This window comes from Neophocaena asiaeorientalis, unplaced genomic scaffold (genome assembly GCF_003031525.2).
Source record: "Neophocaena asiaeorientalis asiaeorientalis breed wild unplaced genomic scaffold, Neophocaena_asiaeorientalis_V1.1 scaffold150, whole genome shotgun sequence".
Classification (NCBI taxonomy): Eukaryota; Metazoa; Chordata; class Mammalia; order Artiodactyla; family Phocoenidae; genus Neophocaena; species Neophocaena asiaeorientalis.
This window is the reverse complement of record NW_020176571.1, coordinates 11998758-12018039: the sequence shown is the minus strand read 5'-3', so window position 1 is coordinate 12018039 and position 19282 is coordinate 11998758. Positions and strand designations below refer to the sequence as shown.

Sequence of the window (19282 nt, the reverse complement as noted above, 5' to 3'; positions counted from 1 at the left end):
ATGTATTATTTTTTGAAAAGCGAGCATATACCCTCCTCAGCTTAACAGTCTTCCAAAGAGCACCTCCAGCTGCCATAAAACGCAAAAGTGGATATTTAATTCAAGAGCTATATAACGTCTAGCTACCTTTTCCCTGCTGTTTCACAGCATTTCATTATTTTGTTTAATAAGTTCATCTCCTCGAGAATTTTCTCTTCACCTCATATTATTAAAAGTAATAAGTTTTTCTGGACCGGGGGTTTCCCAACAGAAAAACCAATTTATGTGTGTCCTTCAATAATGACAGGAAAAGATTATTTCCCATTATATTGCAAACTTTTCATATCACCACCACAGCTTATCATTCAATAAATGTTACCCTGCAATTCTTTCCATTCCTCAAGAAGTTTAATTTCTGCATTAACCTGTTTTCTCTGGCCAACGCCTTACCAGAAAGTTTCTGTGTTGCAGCAGAATTAGTCCGTTAAGGAACCCATTTAGGAATCTCTCGTCAGTGATAAAATTGTCTTCGGTTAATAAAAGGACACAAAGTGAGTTTACACCTTGATCACACATCCTAACGCCCACACTCATACTCACTTTCTGTGAATCGCACAGTTTCCCCCCGAATGTATTCTTTGGTAGTGAAAGGTAAATTAAACGTTTATCTTAATACAGGTAACGCACTCACACCATCTGCCTATAATGCCTATAAAGACAGTTATCATGGCTGTGACGAGTATTGTAAATAACATTATCTTTACTCCAAAGGAAGATTTGCTGGCAATAATATACCTTGTTTCCAGTTTTCCAGAAGAAATCCCTAATGGCCCGTAGCATGACTATAGCTACTGGGAAGGTGGCATTTACTGTTTCTTTTCCAGTAGAGGTCTTAATAAAATCTGATCCTAAAACAAAAGGAAGAAAAAACTCCATGTTAATTAAAAAACTTATTTTTTATACTTTTGAGTCAGTGGAAGAAACGAGTCGTGTAAATTCTTTTTCCTGAGGAACATGACTTTATTTTTCATCAATTATTTGAAAAACTAAAACCAAATCTCTCTTTAAAATCATTCTGTTCACATTTTTTTTCCCTGACCATATGATGGATTAAATTAGGCACCAAATGGATTCTCACTGATCCCTGGAGCTCTTGTCTCTATATTTCCATATCAGCAATTAAAACCAAGTTGGTTTATTTAATGCAAAACTGAGAGGAATAGAAACAATTTCATGCCCTGTGCTTAGCATCATATATCGTAACATTTTACGACAAACCCGGAGGGCCTACTCATATTCTTACATGTGATAGAAAGTACACAGTACAGCTGTGACAACACAAGGAGAAACACCATTAGCTGATTCCTACTGCATTGTTCGTTAATGAAAGCTCTGTCTTCCAACCAGATTGTGATTTTCATGAAAGACACCATGCATTTTCAACTTGCAAATATTTTAAACACTTCCTGTCTCTCAAATGTATCTTAAACCTATTGATGTAGGTTTCTGCTGAATAGAAACCCAAAACAAAATAGCACAAGGAGACAAAGAGAGGATAATAATAGTTAAGAGTCACTGAGTGCTGTGCACTATGCGCTATTCTAGGTGCTTTGTAAGTACTGACTCAACCGATCCTCACAATAACTGTATAAGTACTAATATGATCCCCATTTTTAAAGAGGAAATTAAGGCACAGAAGTGTAAAGTAACTTGCTTGAGGTCACACAGGGCAGGGGGTAGGTAGAATTCTAACCAAAGCAATACAGCTTAACCCATGTGCTATAGAGTCTCTAAGAAACTTACTGAGGGTCACACAGTCAGACAGCCAAACACAGACTCCATCCTTCAGGTGGTGACCCATCCTCACAATGCTCTGTGCAGACCACAGATCAGCAGCACAGGCACTACCAGGGAACGTGTTTAAAACGTAGACTCTCAGACTTCCCTGGTGGTGTAGTGGTTAAGAATCCACCTGCCAATGCAGGGGACACAGGTTCAATCCCCAGTCCAGGAAGATCCCACATGCCGCAGAGTAACTAAGCCCGTGCGCCACAACTACTGAGCCCACGTGCCACAACTACTGAAGCCTGCGTGCCTAGAGCCCATGCCCGGCAACGAGAAGGCACCGCTATGAGAAGCCCGTGCACTGCATCGACGAGTAGCCCTCGCTCACCGCAACTAGAGAAAGCCCACGCACAACAATGAAGACCCATCGCAGCCAAAAATTAATAAGTAAATTAAATAAATTTTTAAAAGAAGTTTGTTTAAAAAATAAAATAAATAAAACATAGACTCTCAGGCCCTACACCAGACCAACTGAATCATAATCTGAATAGAAACAAGGTTCCTAGGTGATTCCTGGGCCAGTGCATGGCCCTCGCGCACAAAATCTGCGGAACCCTACATAAGACTAATCTCTGAGATTCTCCCACGTCTCTCAAAGAAATGGTCAAAAGAAGTGGAGACAAGAAGTGGCCAAAACTTTCCCCTCTGGTTTCAACTGCAAAAGACACGCCCAGGACTACCCTGTGGATAGAAAGGTTCAAATCAGTGCGCCTTCAGCAAGCACACTGTGTGAAAGGCACAGTGGGAAATATAAACACAAAGCATTCAAGCCCTTTCCCTCAAAAGCATACATGCTATGAGCAGGTATAGAGGAAACATAAATCCTGTGTAATCACTTGGTGAGTCAGAAGTCAGGAGATCTGGTTTCCCCCTCTGCCAGATACTGTATCTACCTTGCAAGTTCCATCGCCTAACCTTTCTCATTTATAAAACATGTCTGGAAATTCTTACTTGCTTCATAGTGTTATACAAAGAATCAAAAGAGACAATCTCTGTGAAAAGACTGTGAAAACTGTCAAGTGTTAAACAAAGAGAAATGGAGCAAAGACCTAGGTAGGGTTGCAATCTGTGTACGAAGCACAGGAATTCTGATCTATCCAAGCAGGTCACTGGAAGCCTTCTTTCCTTTGGGCCTGTAGGCCCGTTTGGGGAAACGGAGATGTGCCTGTCATGCCTGCATTCATTCAAGAAGTGTTCACTGAGCGCTTACTATGTGCTGGATTCTGCTCTACATGCTGGGAACAGATCATGACACAAAACCAAGTTCTTGCCCTTGTGACCAGATTCTCTAGAAGAAAAAGACAATAAACAAAGAACTACATAAAAAAGGCCAGGTGGAGTGAAGTGTGGTGAAGAAAAATAATGCAACGTAATGAGAAAGAGAGTGACAGATTCGGGGAGAGGTAGCTGTATTTAAATAGTCACCATAAAGGCATCTCTGATGAGTAAAATTCAGAGATTGATGACGGGAATCTGTGAAAAGAGCACCACAAGCAGGGAAACAGCAAGTGCGAAGGCCCTGAGGTAGGCATGTGCTAAGGTGATGAATGAGTGAATAAATGGGACTCCACGACCAATGCCTGGCCCCTACAACATAATAACAAGCAAAGAGAAGAAATGAAAGCCCGCAAACAGATGTAAGAGGTGAGAGGAACATTACTAAAAAATTCACACTGCAACCATGATGTGTTTTCCTAACAGGTGATACTGTCTTCTGGTTCACTAGAAGGCTTTTGGGTACAACACTGGATCTATCTGAATTCTCCTAAGCATCTCGGAAGAGAAGATTATTAAGACAGAAGACCAAGGCCATATTTAGAAGCCTAAAAAAAAGGTACGGTCACTTAAAAATCACACCATCTAAAGTTAACCAAAAGAGCCAAACTCCCTTACGGAGGAGACTGTCTTCCTAGTACACCTAGAAGAAAACACCTACCGTGGTAGCAGTAGCAGCCCAGGAGCTGTAATGGTGGCCTACACATTGTTTGTGTCTCTTTCTTGACTGTATTGTTTGAAGACAGGTGCTATACCTTTCTTGTGCACTTCTGTATCCCCAGAGCGTGACACACATGAGAAGCTTAATAAATTTTGGGTGGGTGGATGGGTGGGTAGCCACAGTTACCAATAAAAAGCAAATGATAATATTTTCCATGTTTAACTGACTAATGGGGAAAAGGAAGAGAGTTTGGGGTTTCATTCCAGTCCCAGTAACAAAATTGGGCAGGTGGCTTAGAAGAAAATATCATTTTATTTATTTATTTTAAGTTCAGAACAGATTCAGATCTACAGCAACATTACGAGGACATTACAGAGAGTTCCCATATATCCCACACTCAAGTTTCCCCTATTATTAGCAACTTATATCAGTATGGTACATTTGTTATAATTAATGAACCAATATTGATGTATTAAAACCAAAATAATATTTTATTTAGATAAATAATACTTTATTTAGATTTCCTTAGTTTTACTCAGGATCCAATTTCATCCAGGATACTATAATATATTTGTCATGTCCCCATAGGTTCCTCCTGGCTGTGACAGCTTCTTAGACTTTCCTTATTTTGATGACCTTGACAATTTTAAGGAGTACTTGTCAGGTATTTCATAAAATTTCTGTCAACTGGCATTGTCTGACATTTTTCTCATGATTACACTGGGGTTACATGTTTTTTGGGGAAGAAAACCACAGAGGTAATGTGCCATTTTCATCACATCACATCAAGGGTACATATTAACAATATCACTTCCCACTGTTGAAGTTGACCTTGAACACTGGTGTAGGTGGTATTTGCTAGGTTTCTCCAGTGAAAAGTCACTCCTTTCCTCCTATTTTCCATACTGTACTCTTTGGAAAGAAGTCCTTAGTGTGTATCCCACACTTCAGGAATGGGAGCTGCAAGCCACTTCCTTCAGGGAGGAGCAACTACATACATTCTTTGGATATTTTTGCATGAGAGACTTGTCTCTTCTCCATTTATTCATTTATTTATAATCATTTATTTATATGAATATAGACTCAAAGATATTTATTCTTTACTTGGGTTTATAATCCAATATTACTTAATTTATTTTGTTGCCCAAATGGCTCTAGGTTTGGCCATTGGGAGTTCTTTCAGTTGCTTCCTGTTTTCCTTTGACACACCACCATAATGTGGATTTTTTGTTTTTTTAAGCACTTACTTTCTGGTACTACCAGATGCTCCAGGCTCATCTTATATGTTTTCCACCCCAGTCCAAGAATAAGCCATTTCTCCAAAGAGCCCTGGTTCCTTTTATTGGAAAATAGTGTTCGAAACTAAGATCTTGGTGCTAGGTGCTCATTGCTATTGCTAGGGATCTTGCTTTTAGGCCTTCTCAGCTGACTGAGCAAGGAAAAATGTGTGTGTATATTCTAACCCATTGATATATACATATATATTTACAATTCCATATTTAACTATCTACGTCTATATTGAACTAAAGACGAGTTATACTGATGTCTCCAACTCTGACCCATTACAAGGATTGTTCTAGGCCTCTCCCCTTGCTTATCTGTAAACTCCCACCCCAACATGAGAACCTGGCACCCACCATCCATGATCCATTTATTTAATTGTGCATATCCATGCATGTATCGTGTTCTCTGAATTGTTAACCACACCATTAAGGAAAACCACTGCATCGACGACTGTCTAGGGTTAACGTGCAGTTTCACTGGCCTGTAAGCTTTATAGACTAAATTCATTTACAAAGATATGTAACTCAGCACCTTTTCTCCCACCTCCTTCAGTGAGGCTGTTTTGTACATTTGTAATATAGTTTGATTCTTTGGCCACAGTGTGCATTCCATCCTGGAATCCCCTGACCCCCTAAATGGCTGTGTTCGTTTGCATACATTAAGGTTCACTCGTAGTGAATCTTCTAGTGGTTTTGAAAAATGTATAGTGTTATATATCCATCTTTACAGTACCATACAAAATACTTCCACCACTCTAAAAAATCCCCTATGCTTCACATTTTCATTTCCCCCTTGCTCCAGCAATCACTGAACTTTTTACTAACTCAACAGTTTTGCCTTTTCCAGAATGTTATATAATTGGAATCACGCAGCCTTTCAGACTGGCTTCTTTCACTTAGCAACATGCACTTAACATTCACTTCTGTCTTTTCCTGGCTCATTTCCTTTTATTGATAAATAGTACTCCATTGCATAACTGTTCCACCATTTGTTAATCTATTCACCTACTAAAGGCTATCTTGGTTGCTTCAGTTTTGGGCAAATATGAATAAAGTTGCTATAAACATTCATATGCAGGTTTTCGTGTGGGCATAAATTTTCAAATCAGTTGGGTAAATAACTAGGGGGGAAATTGCTAGATTTTACAGTAAGACCATATTTAGCTTTGAAAAAAGCTACCAGATTATCTTTCAATGTAGCTACACCATTTTGCATTTCCAACAGTAACAAATGAGAGTTCCTGTTGCTCTACATCTTCGGTAACAATTGGTGGTGTCAATTTTTGAACTTTAGGCAATCTAACGGGTATGCGTACAGGTCAAGTACAGATTATATTTTGTTAGATTAGATTATACCAACTATGTCAATTACGAATTACTATTGTAAATGGTAGTTTTCTTAAATTTCAAATTCTGTTTGCCCATTACAGTAAATAGGAAAGAAACAGACTTTTGTATATTAATCTTGTATCACGAAACCTTGGTAAACTCACTTAGTAAATTCAGGAGTTTGTTGTTTTGGAGAGATTTTCTCCATAGACAGGGAGGTCATCTACAGAGAAAAACAGTTTTATATCTTTCTTTCTGTATTAATACCTTGTGGCTGTGGTAACTAATTATAACAAACTTGGTAGCTTAGAGAAAAAGAAATTTATTCTCTCACCGTTCTGGAGGCCAGAAGTCCAAAAGCAAGGTGTGAGTATGGCTGCCCTCCCTGTGGAGGCTCTCAGGAGAACATGTTCCTTGTCTCTGCAACTTCTTATGGCTGCCAGCATTCCTTGGCTGCATCACTCTAATCTCTGTCTCCACCTGCACATTGCCTTCCCTTCTGTGTGTGAGCTTAATATTCCTTTGCCTCTCTCTTATAAGGACGTATGTGGTGGCATTTTGAGTCTACTCGGATAAGCCGGAATAATAGCTTCGTTTCAAAATCCTTAATTTAAACACATCTGCAAAGGCTCTTTTTTTCCCCCCCCAAAAAAGGTAATATTCACAGGTTCTGGGGATTAGGATGTAAACCTATCTTTGGGGGCCATTATCAGTCTACCACACTTCCCAATCTTTATACATTGTATTTCCTTTTCTTGTCTTATTGCACCAGCTAGGACTTCCAGTAAAATGTTGAGTAGGCGTGGTGAGAAAGAACATCCTTCCCTGTTCTTAGAGGGGTCTTAGGGGAAAAGCATCCAGTTTCCCAGCATATTAGCTAAAGTCTGTTTGTAGGTATGTTTTATCAAGCTGAGGCAGTTCCCTCTATTCCTAGTTTGCTGAGAGATTTTATTATGAATAGGTGTTGGAATCTGTCAAATGCCAAAATTGTACCAATTGATATTGGCATACATTTTTTTCTTTTTTAGCTTGATATGGTGGATTACATTACATTGAACCAGCCTTGCATATCTGGAGTAAATCCCAGCTGGCTGTGGTATATTATTCTTTTTATACATTGGGCTCATTTTGCTACTATGTTATTGAGGATTTTCACATCTATGTTCATGAGTAACAATTATCTATAGTTTTTCTTTCTTGTAATGTCTTTATCTAGTTTTAGTACTAGGGTAATGATAGTCTCACAGGGTGAGTGCTCTCTCTTCTATTTTCTGGAAGAGACTGTGGAGAATTGGTATTATTTTCCTCCTTAAATGTTTGGTAGAATTCATCAGTTAAACCATCTAGAGCTAGTACTTTCCTTTTTGGAAGGTTTTAATTATTTTTCTTTAATAATTTATTAAAGTATTATTATATCATTAAATAAATAAGCAAATTTATTATAACACTCTATAATTAAAACATTTTATAAAATAAATAAAATTAAAATAACATCATTAATAGACATAGGCCTATTCAGACTATTTCTCTCTGTGAGAGTTTTGGTTGTTCGTATCTTTCAGGAAATTGATCCCTGTAACCTACATTATCAAACTGTGGGCAAAGAGTTGTTCATAGTATTCCTTTATTATTCTTTTAACAATCATAGGAACAGTTATGATCTCTCGTTTCTGATATTAGTAATCTCTCTTTTATTCTTGGTTATTCTGACTAGAAGTTTATCAATTTGATTGATCTTTTCAAAGAACCAGCTTTTAGGGTTTTAAAATTTTCTCTATTGTTCTTGTTTTCAATTTCATTTAATTTCTGCTCTAATTTTGATTTCTGTTGTTCTGCTTGCCTGAGACATAAATTATGGTTCTTTCTCTATGTCCTAAGGTAGAAGCTGAGATTACTGATTTTTTATCATTCTTCTTTTCTAATATATGCATCTGTTATAAATTTCCTTCTAAGCTCTGCTTTTGCACAATTTCACAAATTTTGATGAGTTGTATTTTAATTTTCATTTAATTCAAAAGAAATTTTAAAAATTTTTCTTGAGAATGTCTTGAACTATGTATTATTTAGAAGTATGTTGTTTAATTTCCAACTATTTGGGAGATTTTCAGCTGTCTTTCTGTTATTGATTCCTAGTTTAGTTCCACTTCAGTCCAAGAACATACTTTGTATGGTGTCTATTCTTTTAAACATTGAAGTGTGTTTTAAGAGCCAGGATGTGTCCTTTCTTGGTGAATGTTCCATTAGAACTTGAAAATATGTATTCTGCTGCTGTTGGACGGAGTTCTCTATAAACATCAATTTGATTATGTTGATTAAAGGCTACTCAGGTCAACTACATCCTAGCTGATACTTCTGCTTTCTTGAGCTATCAACTACTGAAAGAGGGGTCTTGAATTCCAGCTATAATAGCAGATTTGTCTATTTCTCTTTTCAGTTCTACTAGATTCTGCCTCATATTTTGATGCTCTGTTGTTAGGTGCATACATGTTTAGGATTGTTTAGGATGTCTTCTTGGAGAAATGAGCCCTTTATTATTATGCAATGCCCTTCTTTGTCCAACCCCTGAAAATGTTCCTTTTTCTGAAGTCTGCTTTGTCTGAAATTAATACCCCTACTTCTGCTTTACTCTGATGTTAGCATGGTATATCTTTCTCCATCTCTTTACTCTGAACCTTCAAAGTCTTTATATTTAAAATGGCTTTCTTACAGATGACATATAATAGGGTCTTACTTTTTATAATTAATTATACCTTTTTCTATTTGTTGTATTTTTTATTAATTGTTACACCTTTTTCTACCTTCTCTGGTTTTAATTGAGCATTTTATATGATTCCAATTTATCTCCTCTCAGCATATCAATTATACTTCTTTTGTATACTTCTTTAGAGTTTTCAATATATATTTTTAACTAATCTACCTTCAAATAACACTATATTGCTACACAAGCACTGCAGTTACCTTTCAACCAAGTATTCCTAATTTCTCCCTCCTATCCCCTATAACACTGCTGTAAAATTCATCTTCACTTATCCATATGGTATAATCTTTAAACAGTTATCTTTTAGATCAACTGAGAAAGAAACATAATTTCTTTTTGTTCTTCACTTATCCTTTCTCTGACAGCCTTCCTTTTTAATGTAAATCAGAGTTTCTGACCTATATAATTCTCCTCCTTCCAGAAGAACATTTTAACATTTCTTATAGGGCAGATCTGCTGGCAACGATTTCCCTCAGTTTTTAATATGTCTAAGCCCTTCACTTTTGAAGGGTAATTTCACTGAATATAGATTTTTAGGTTGGTGGGGTTTTTCCTTTGATACTTTAACTATTTCACTCTACTTGCTTCTTGCCGACACGGTTTCCAATGAGAAGTCCACTGGAATTATTTCCTTTTCCTTTTCTCTGGCTCTTTTCTGAAATTTTCTATTTGTCTTTGGTTTTCTTCAGTTTGAATATTATATATCTAGATGTAGTGTTTTTTGTTGTTTGTCTGTTTGTTTTTGATATTTATTCTGCTAAGTGTTTGAGCTTCCTGGATCTGCAGCTCGGTATCAGTCATTAATTTTGGAAAATTCGTGGCTATTATTACTTCAAATATGCTGTCTACTCAATTTTCTCTTTCTTCAAGTATTTCGGGTACATGTGCCACACATTTTGAAACTGTTCCACAGTTTTTGAATGTTCTGTTTTTTTTTCATCCATTCTTCTCTTCACATTTCAGTTTAGGAGATTTCTTTTAACCTATCTTCATAGTCACTGATTCTTTCCACAGCCCTATCCAGTCTACTGATAAGGCATTCTTCACTTCTGCTTCAGTGTTTTTGATTTCTAGCATTTCCTTTTGAGTTTTTCTTAGGGTTTCCGTCTCTCTGTTTATATTACGTATCATTCCTTCATGTTGTCTACTTTTCCCGTTCAAATCATTAACATATTAGTCATAGTTACTTTAAATTTCTCTTTCTGATAATTCTAACATATCTGTCATATCTGACTGGTTCTGTTGTTTGTCTGTATAGATTCTGTTTTTTCTTGCCTTTTAGCATCTCTTGTAATTTTCCCTTTTTAAAATTTTTTTTTAATTTTATTGATTTATTTACTTATTTATTTTTGGCTGCACTGGGTCTTCATTGCTGCGTGCAAGCTTTCTCTAGTTGCGGTGAGCAGGGGCTACTCTTTGTCTCAGTGTGCTGGCTTCTCATTGTGGTGGCTTCTCTTGTTGCGGAGCACGGCTCTAGGCACGCGGGCTTCAGTGGTTGTGGCATGCGGGCTCAGTAGTTGTGGCTCGTGGGCTCTAGAATGCGGGCTCAGTAGTTGTGGTGCACGGGCTTAGTTGCTCCACAGCATGTGGGACCTTCCTGGACCAGGGCTCGAACCAGTGTCCCCATGCAGGCGGATTCTTAACCACTGTGCCGCTGGGGAAGTCCTTCTCTTGTAATTTTCTGTTGAATGCCAGTCGTGACATCAGGTAATAGGAATTGAGATAGATAGGACTTCACTGTGAGATTTTATGTTAATCTGGCTAAGAGTTGGGCTGTGTTTAATGTCTGTTGTAGCCACAGGTACTGGAGACTTCAAGTCCTATAACATCCTGGTTTTTGTCTCTCATGTTTACTTTAGGCTTCCTAAGTCTTCCTACTTAGAGACAGTCTATGTCTTTTAGCTCTGTCAGCCGTAATCCACTGGATTACTGGAGCCCTACTGCTGTGATGATAGTGTATGGGAGAGAGGAAGTATTTTATAGTCTTATTAAATTTTAGTCTTTAAGTGGGCCTTTGTCCTTGGGCTGTAACCTTCATAAGTATGTCTTGGCTTTTCTCCCCTACTTTGGTGAGGTAGGAAGACTAGAGTGAAATGCCCTCCCAGGTAGGATAAGGTTCTAATAAAGTCTTTTGCCCTGGAAAGTGGACCTTTGACAGGGAGAATGCTCTGGGCATATTTCATAATGATTATCTTCCCCTTCCCCTGCCACAGCCAAGAGAGGATCTTTCTGAGCTCTTCACTGTGAGAACCTGGGGTTCCTGGAGGTAAAAGCCACAAAAGTGTGGGGCCCACATGCAGCCTCCAGCACTTTGTCAACATTACCGTGTAAGTGTTCCTACCAGTTTATGGCTCTAGCAGGTAAGCAGATCTCAGCTGTGACCCTCAGGATCTTCCTGTCTCTACAGATTTCAAGGCGGCAGTTTGCCCTGTGACTTAAGCTCCTTAATGGGTCTGAGAAAAGTCACTGATTTTCAGTTTACTTGGCTTTTTCTTGCTCCAAGGACAGTTATGACAGTTTCCAAGCTCTTCACATGCCAAAGCTGATACCAGAAGTCCTTAAATTTTAATGCAAGAAGTCCTTAAATCCATATGGAAATCACATATGGATAAAGATACAAATTATATACAGTATTTACAGTGTTTTGGACAGACGCCAAGTAAGTATTATAGTCAACAAGAAATGGAAAGGTTCAGATTCACTTTAGCGAAAACAAGGGAAGGTTTCATAGAACGGGGAATTTGGGAGAGACCTTGAAGGAGAGATAAAATGTGAAGATGAGAGAGCAAATGGAAGAAAACCACCATTAGAAGAAACACCAAAAGCATAGAAAGTGCAAGACACATCCCAACAATAATAAGTGGATGCATCTAAGGAACCTCTGTGAGGGACAGGGAGCAGAGACAGGGAGTGGTGATATTTGGGGTGTGTGTGTCAATGCGTGTCTTAAAAACTGACTGTAAAAATCCGTTGATCACCTGAGATCAGTGTTTAAGATACTAAATAGGGTGTCTGTGCTGGAGAGGTTGAGGAAGGACAATTGAGAATCAGAGACCACATAAGAGATTCAAATAGCAGGGAGGTAGGCACCCCTGGCTATCTCTTTAAATCCAGGAATAAGGCCGAGCTTTAATTACACAAAATACTTTAGAAAGTACACTCGTATTTTACAACTGTCAAAAGAACAATGGATTTTCCAGTGGGACTAGATAGGCACACACTTTGTTTTACTTATTTTAATATTGCTTCCCTTGCCCCCTCTGCTAAAACAAAACTACCTTAGAGAAATAAATGCTAGATTTCGAACTACCAACACCACAGAGCACCACAGATTCTCCTCAGAGCTCATGTAAATCCAACATTAAACCAAGTTCACCTCTGCTCAGCCTGGGGAAAAAAACCTTATGAGAATATGAGAAAATATCTCACAATTAAAATAGCTGTCCATATAAATGTTCTTTCATCAGTGCCCATAATTTCAATGAAATAACTAAACTAGGAGATGAAAGGCCTGAAAAGTCAAAAGCAACACATTAAATAGACTAGTATTCAAATGTAATTGGTTGAAATTAAAATTAATAATAAATTTACAGTATGATATTACATTGTATTTTTTTATTTTCCAAATTTGAAATCTCTAGCACAAGACTTTTTTCGTGGTCTAAAGCAACTCAAAGCTTTTCTAAGGCCTATAATTGCAAGTCTCCATGGTACAGTTTCATTAAAAACTTTCATTAAGCAACAGCTGCCCTTGTATACGGTCTTCTAATCAATTCGGTCAAACAGAATGACTTCTAATCAGCTGTTGATAAAAATAGAAGATGAAATTCTAATTCTAATAGATTAACCACAAACTCAAGACAGTCTTCAAAATCCATCTAGCTCTATTCTCCAGTGGATTTAATGACTATTCAGCAACTCATTACTAAATAGAACAAGATGAACATTTTCCAGTTCATTAAAGAAATGTACTATGTATTTTTGCATTGTCCTCATGATTCGTTACAGGGAGTCTTAATTACAAGATAATGGATAATGGTTATTAAATGCAGACTGCAGTAATGAAGCTCTATTCATTTGCGAACCTCAGAGACTGCAAAGAGAAGAAAATAAAATTACTAGCTTCAAAAGATTAACGGATCAAATTATTATTCAATTTTGAAAATCTCATTCAGACTTCACAGAAACAAGAAGAGATTAAAAACTAGTATTAAGACCAAAGTAGTACATTTAAAAAAATAATATCTTAAGGCTATTACTGCCTAATAAGCTTCAGATGTGATTATTAGAAAAACATACAGCTAACAATGGGAAAACATACATTTTTATTTCCTGAACAAATCTTACTTATGAGATAGGAAGTAACTGGTAGGATCTTAAAGGGTGTCTTGGTGAACATGGAAGATATATGCTACTAGGCTACAAGAGAACAGCACAATGGAAGGTATTATGAACATTTTATACCTCACTAATGAAAAAGAGGATTTAAACTCAACTGTCGCTTGCGAAAGCTTGTCATTAAGCAGAATTCATGCCAACCCTAGAATAAGAGTTTCTGGGCACAGTGTTCATTAGCACCATGTTTTCTATTGCTCTGTAAGATGCCACCGATTCAAGTCAGCAAGCGAGTTTTGTATGGCAATTCTGACAGTAATTTATACTTGCAATCTGCAATGGGACACTTTAAAAAAAAAACAAATGTACTGTACAAAAATATGAAGCCCCCAATTAAAACCATATTCTTAGATATTATATTCTTTCACTCATCGTAGGCTTGAAAATAATTTGGGGTGAGATAAAAAGATCCAGTCTATGGCTGAAGAACTGGCCAGAGGAAGGGGGGAAGCAGAGGCCCCTGTGGAGATATCAACATGGTGCTTCTGCTCAGTCTGGAAGTACAGCACAAAGCCATCCTTATGTGATCCAGGGATACTGGCTAATCTTGTGAAAAGTGGCGGAAACGTTTTCCAGAAGAAAGACGAAAGCCTAAGAAGGAAAGAAAAAAATAGAAACACAAGCTCTCTCAGTTCTTTCCTTCAATCTGAAGAGTGAGCTCCGGAAATACTTCTCATTTGGTCCAGTCCATCAAGTGAAAAAAGGAACAGAGCATCACAGTTAAGCAGTAAGGCATGTTCAAGCAGAAGGGCAATCAGAAAGCAACCACAATCTCAGAGTTGGAAAATATCTCAAATACCCTAAAGGTCAGATTGGCTCACGATAACCACATTCCTTGCAGTTGCCTTCCTCTCAATAAAAACAAAAACGTGGCCATTTAAAACAATGCAGAACAGTACGATTCAAATGAAATGCAAGGTAGGAACTGACTATATAATCCTTGGTAATTGACAATAATGTCCCTAGGAGAATATTCTAAACAATTACGGTAACCATACAAAGATATATGGTAGAATGGCTTGACACAAACAAGAGTCCTTGAGCTATGTCTAATATGCCCGAAGTTTCCTTTCACTTCTAAAACTTAGGTTACTTGAAATGAGTTTTAGAACTAGAATAATGTTACAGATGAGTAACCAATCAATGCAAATAACATCTATTTTATAGTGGATTTAAACTGTGTAATTTTTCAAACAACTCTAAATAGGTTTTTTTTTCCAATTTGATAAAAGGATTATTTAACTCAGATGTTTATAAGACCATATTGTCAGCATTTTGGGCCAAGATGGGAAATGGGAAACAGCAGAATATCTCCTAAACCAACCTCTAAACCTCCTCCAATTCTACTATCGTATTAATGCTCCTGAGGATGTATCCACATACAGTCCAGAGTTCAGAAATGGGCTTCCTAAAACCACGCTGTCCTTCCTAGTTTTCACCTCTCTCTTTCCTTCTCCCTCTTTTGAGTAAAGTTACCAAGGAAGGAGAGTTGGGAAAGTAAACCCTAGAAGATTATGTCATTAAAACAACAGGTTCTGAAATTAGATAGTGGGGGTGGGTTACACAACTTTGTGAATACACTAAAAACCCCTGAACTGCACCCTTTCAAGGTGAATTTCATCTTACAGGAATTACATCTCAATTTAAAACAAAAAAAGAAAACAAAGAACGTGTGATAATGACTGAGAAAGGAGGAGAAAAAGGAAAACTACTACAACTAAACTCTAGGTAAAATTATCAATCGGTTGACAAATTGAGCACATATAATCATCTGTACCCTCACACCTTTCCTGAACTCACATCTTAGGGCTACTCCCAGTCATCTCCGTAAGTAGTTTCCCACCAGCTCCCAAGTATGACATCCATAAACCAGGCCTCCTCTCTCATCGCCATTAATTACCGTAACATAACATTTAGCCATCACTGGTCTAAACAGATGTAGTTATCAATTGGTAATGCTTTACTCTGTAGATGAGGTTAACCGAATGAACGACATTCATTTTATTTAAGCATTAAACAACCTACAGCATCACAAATGAAGGAAAATACTTCAACACACTTATCATTATAGTCCCTGAAAACATTTTTTTTAAAGAATGGTACCACCACTGAGAATTTCATGCGGGCTACAGAGAGAATTTTGTTTAAAAGACCTTTTACGACCAGCTCAGTGATGCCTACTGGGGTCACTGACTCTTATCCTGGACATAGTCTAGGACTGCTCTGTCCAATATAGTAGTCACTAACCAATGTGGTTACTGAGCACCAGAAAAGTGGTTAAGTCCAAACTGGGATGTGCCATGAGTTAAGTCCAAAAATACTCATGGGTTTTTGAAGAGTTAATACAAAAAATAAAATGTAAAATATCTCACCAATAATTTTCATATTGATTATACACTAAAATGATATATTGTGGATTTATTGGGTTAAATAAAATATATTTTTATAATTACTTTTACCTGTTTCATTTTACTTTATTAGTGTGGCTATCAAATTTCTTTAAAAATATTTATCTCTATAAGACAGCACTAGTCCACAGCTTCAACGAGACACCAAAATTTGTAATCACCTTGCGTAGGCTACAATTTGATATCCTTTTAAACTAACATTCTTTAAGTGTTGCTTTAAATTCATTTAGAAAAAAAGGCTCAATTCTGCCTAAAAGTAGAATAAGAAGATCCCTGGTAACAGCACTTAACTACATTCTCGCTTGTCGAAAAACTCTGGCTCTGCCCCTCCCGATTTGAATACTTCACTCAGCCAAACAAAAGCTCTGTAATTAACTTGGACCCATCCTCCTTAGAAAACAAAGATCTGTTTAGAGAACAAAAGAGCATGTCCCTAGAATGTCTTAGGCCCAATCCCAATCACATACTGTAAAGGAATTCTAGTAAACTCAATTTTCTCTGTCTTCAATGTTTTCAGTGTTATCAATGTCTTTTACGGATTAGCACCCCGGGAGACTGGCCAGCTGACTAGTCCCTTAATCCTGTCTGAAACTGGCCTTGTTTTTAGTTTTCAAACATACGGGAGTAACTCTAAAACTACACTTACAAACTCATGACAGTGCTCAGTCCAACCACTCTATCCCAACCCTTCGATAGCCATCCAACTAATGTTTACTGAGCGCTTACTATGTGCTAGTACTGTTGAAAAATGGGGGACACAGCAGAGTACAAGACAAGGCTTTCCTTTACGGGGCTCTGCACCATTAGAGGCAACGACGACTTAGTTATATAAGTTATACCTGTTTTTCTCTTTCTCTTGGTCTGGCTACCTAAAAAAATGTTTTATCTGTCTCCATTACATTACCCTCTTTTTCAGAAAGCTGGTGGCATTGTGAGAAGAAAAAAAAAAAAAAAGAGAGAGAGATTAATGACATTAGGCCAGTAGCCTATCTATGATCAAAAGAAGATGCCAAAACTATGCACAGGCATTGTCACTGTAGAGGTATAATAGTTTGGATAAAATAGTAAAATGTTTTAGACTCAATATAAGATGAAAACATCAATCTATAGATCAAGTTACCAATGCCAAATGCCTCAAAATCAAAATGCTTTCCTTTTGGGCCAGCTACAGCTGAACTTATGATGTAGGGATTTACTACGGTAAGTAAATGTCCTCTATTGATATAGTAGTTTTAAAGCCATCTTATCTTAAAATGACACAACCATACCTAACACATCTTTTTCTCCTTCCCATCTGCTGGGAGGGAAGAGGCAGATGCAACCTCAATACAGGGTAAAATGTGATTTGGTATCACTATACTTTGGCAAAGAAGAGTAAAATGAAGAAGTGTTTTAACAAAATAACAGCTGAATTTCATTCTGATTGCGCTTTCTATTGTCACTAACAAGTTTGGAATATACAGAATATATATTAACATTAAAAGTCAGGAACGCTTGTGTGGAATCTATTAACTCAAGAGAAAATTACTCAAACTGAATAAAGAGCTGCTTAAAATGGACTTAGAAATACATTTTACTGAACAAAAGCAAGCTAGAAAATTAGGCTACTTTATCAGGATTAGAAAGTGCTATGAATTTTAAACACAAAGCTTTTAAAAACAATGCAGAAGGCTTCCCTGGTGGCGCAGTGGTTGAGAGTCCGCCTGCCGATGCAGGGGACACGGGTTCGTGCCCCGGTCCGGGAAGATCCCACATCCCGCGGAGCGGCTGGGCCCGTGAGCCATGGCCACTGAGCCTGTGAGTCCGGAGCCTGTGCTCCACAACGGGAGAGGCCACAACAGTGAGAGGTCCGCATACCACAAAAACAAACAAACAAAAAAAACCAATGCAGAGCATATTTGAGATTATCATACCTCAATGTCATCATAAATCTTTTTTTTTCCCAACAATTGATGATAAGTATGTAGAGTGACTTTTTACAGTGACTTGTCTTTCATAAAAGAAGTTGTGTTAATTTTTCTAAGGGGTGTTATCTCTAGGTGACTGTTTCACTGTACCTGGAGATTCATCTGCTTCCCATTAGCAGATCCATAGATGGGTGAACCTTGAAAAGCTCTGAATGCAAAGTATTTACCACGTGGAGCTCTCTGGCCAGCCACCTGGGTTATGCAGTTAGCACTTACCAACCACTTACAAAGACAATGCCGCCTCTGTTCACAAACTGTTATCAAGTTTAAATTCTCGCTATTTTTCAACTAGTCACACCTTCATTTTTATCTTTATTCCTTTTCACTCAGCCACCACCAGAGACCTTGAGTCGTCAACAAAAGACAGATATGCTGGTAAAAGAAAAAGTGACAGAGCCCAGCGGATCTCATCTGTGGGTGAGGGTATAATGGGAACGGAACACCACAAACTTTTGCCAAGTCATATGCACCATCAGGATGTTAGGGTCATTCACAAATTCCTGAAAACACACCAGGCAGGGAAAAGGAGGAAGAAGAAGTCTGTGAACTGGGCAGGAAGAATGGTTCTGACCTAGACTGTACGAAAGTCATGAGCTAATACAACGTGTCTACATGCTGGATCCATTTTACATATTAACCAGAACTCATGTAAGACCTCCCCGGATGCCAACTGCTTTTCCCCCTCAAGGCACTGCTTTGACAGTGAATAAATAAATATATATGCTCATATCCTGTATTCCCCTCATAGCAGAAGGGCTACGGGTTCCTTTTCCAAAACTCTCAAATAGAAATTGCATATAATCACATGGTAAGAATGTGTATTTCAGACAAATAGTTTACACCACACACTAAATACAGGGGCTTTATTTGTCTTTCACAAAACTTCCTATTACAAAACTAATAAGTCTGATTTAAGGCTGCTCCATTTTAGGAGATCTCCTCCCCCCAAAAGCAGAATATTAATAGTTTCTTAATATGTATATGTTAGGTCTTCATCTACATTCCTTTTAGACCTATATTTAAAGTTTTTGACACATATTTAATGTTTTTAATACTGCCTGTATAATTGCCTTGAGTGTAGCATTTATTTCCTCCCCCTAAAGTACGTTTTATCATAGATGAAATTTCTCCCAGGTATTTCAGGGGAGTTATTAAATGTCAAAATTCAAAGTGAATATATAGGTAACTTTAAAATGTAAAACCTCAGTGAAGAAAAAATTTCAGCTGTTAAGTTGATTACCAAAAATGGGAAATGGGATTCACAGTGATAACCTATGAGGGAAAAAGGCATTTAGAAAACTGGGTTAGAGACAGCTAACAGTGTCAGCTTGTGCTGGAGATCCATTTACTTGTGTTTCTGTCACAAATATCATAAATTTATT

At 37.6% G+C, this 19282-nt stretch overlaps 1 protein-coding gene across 2 annotated transcripts in view; it reads right to left on the bottom strand.

Annotated features, from left to right (window-relative positions):
* The window catches only part of DERA (deoxyribose-phosphate aldolase), a 116992-nt gene that overhangs the window by 6737 nt on the left and 90973 nt on the right, over window positions 1-19282 (bottom strand). For both annotated transcript variants that reach the window (XR_003001575.1, XM_024733397.1), the window contains exon 7: window positions 775-887. Coding sequence is in view for 1 of the 2 variants with exons in the window: in XM_024733397.1 (XP_024589165.1) it covers window positions 775-887 (113 nt within the window). In the remaining variant the exon portion in view is untranslated. The remainder of the gene's footprint in view (window positions 1-774; window positions 888-19282) is intronic.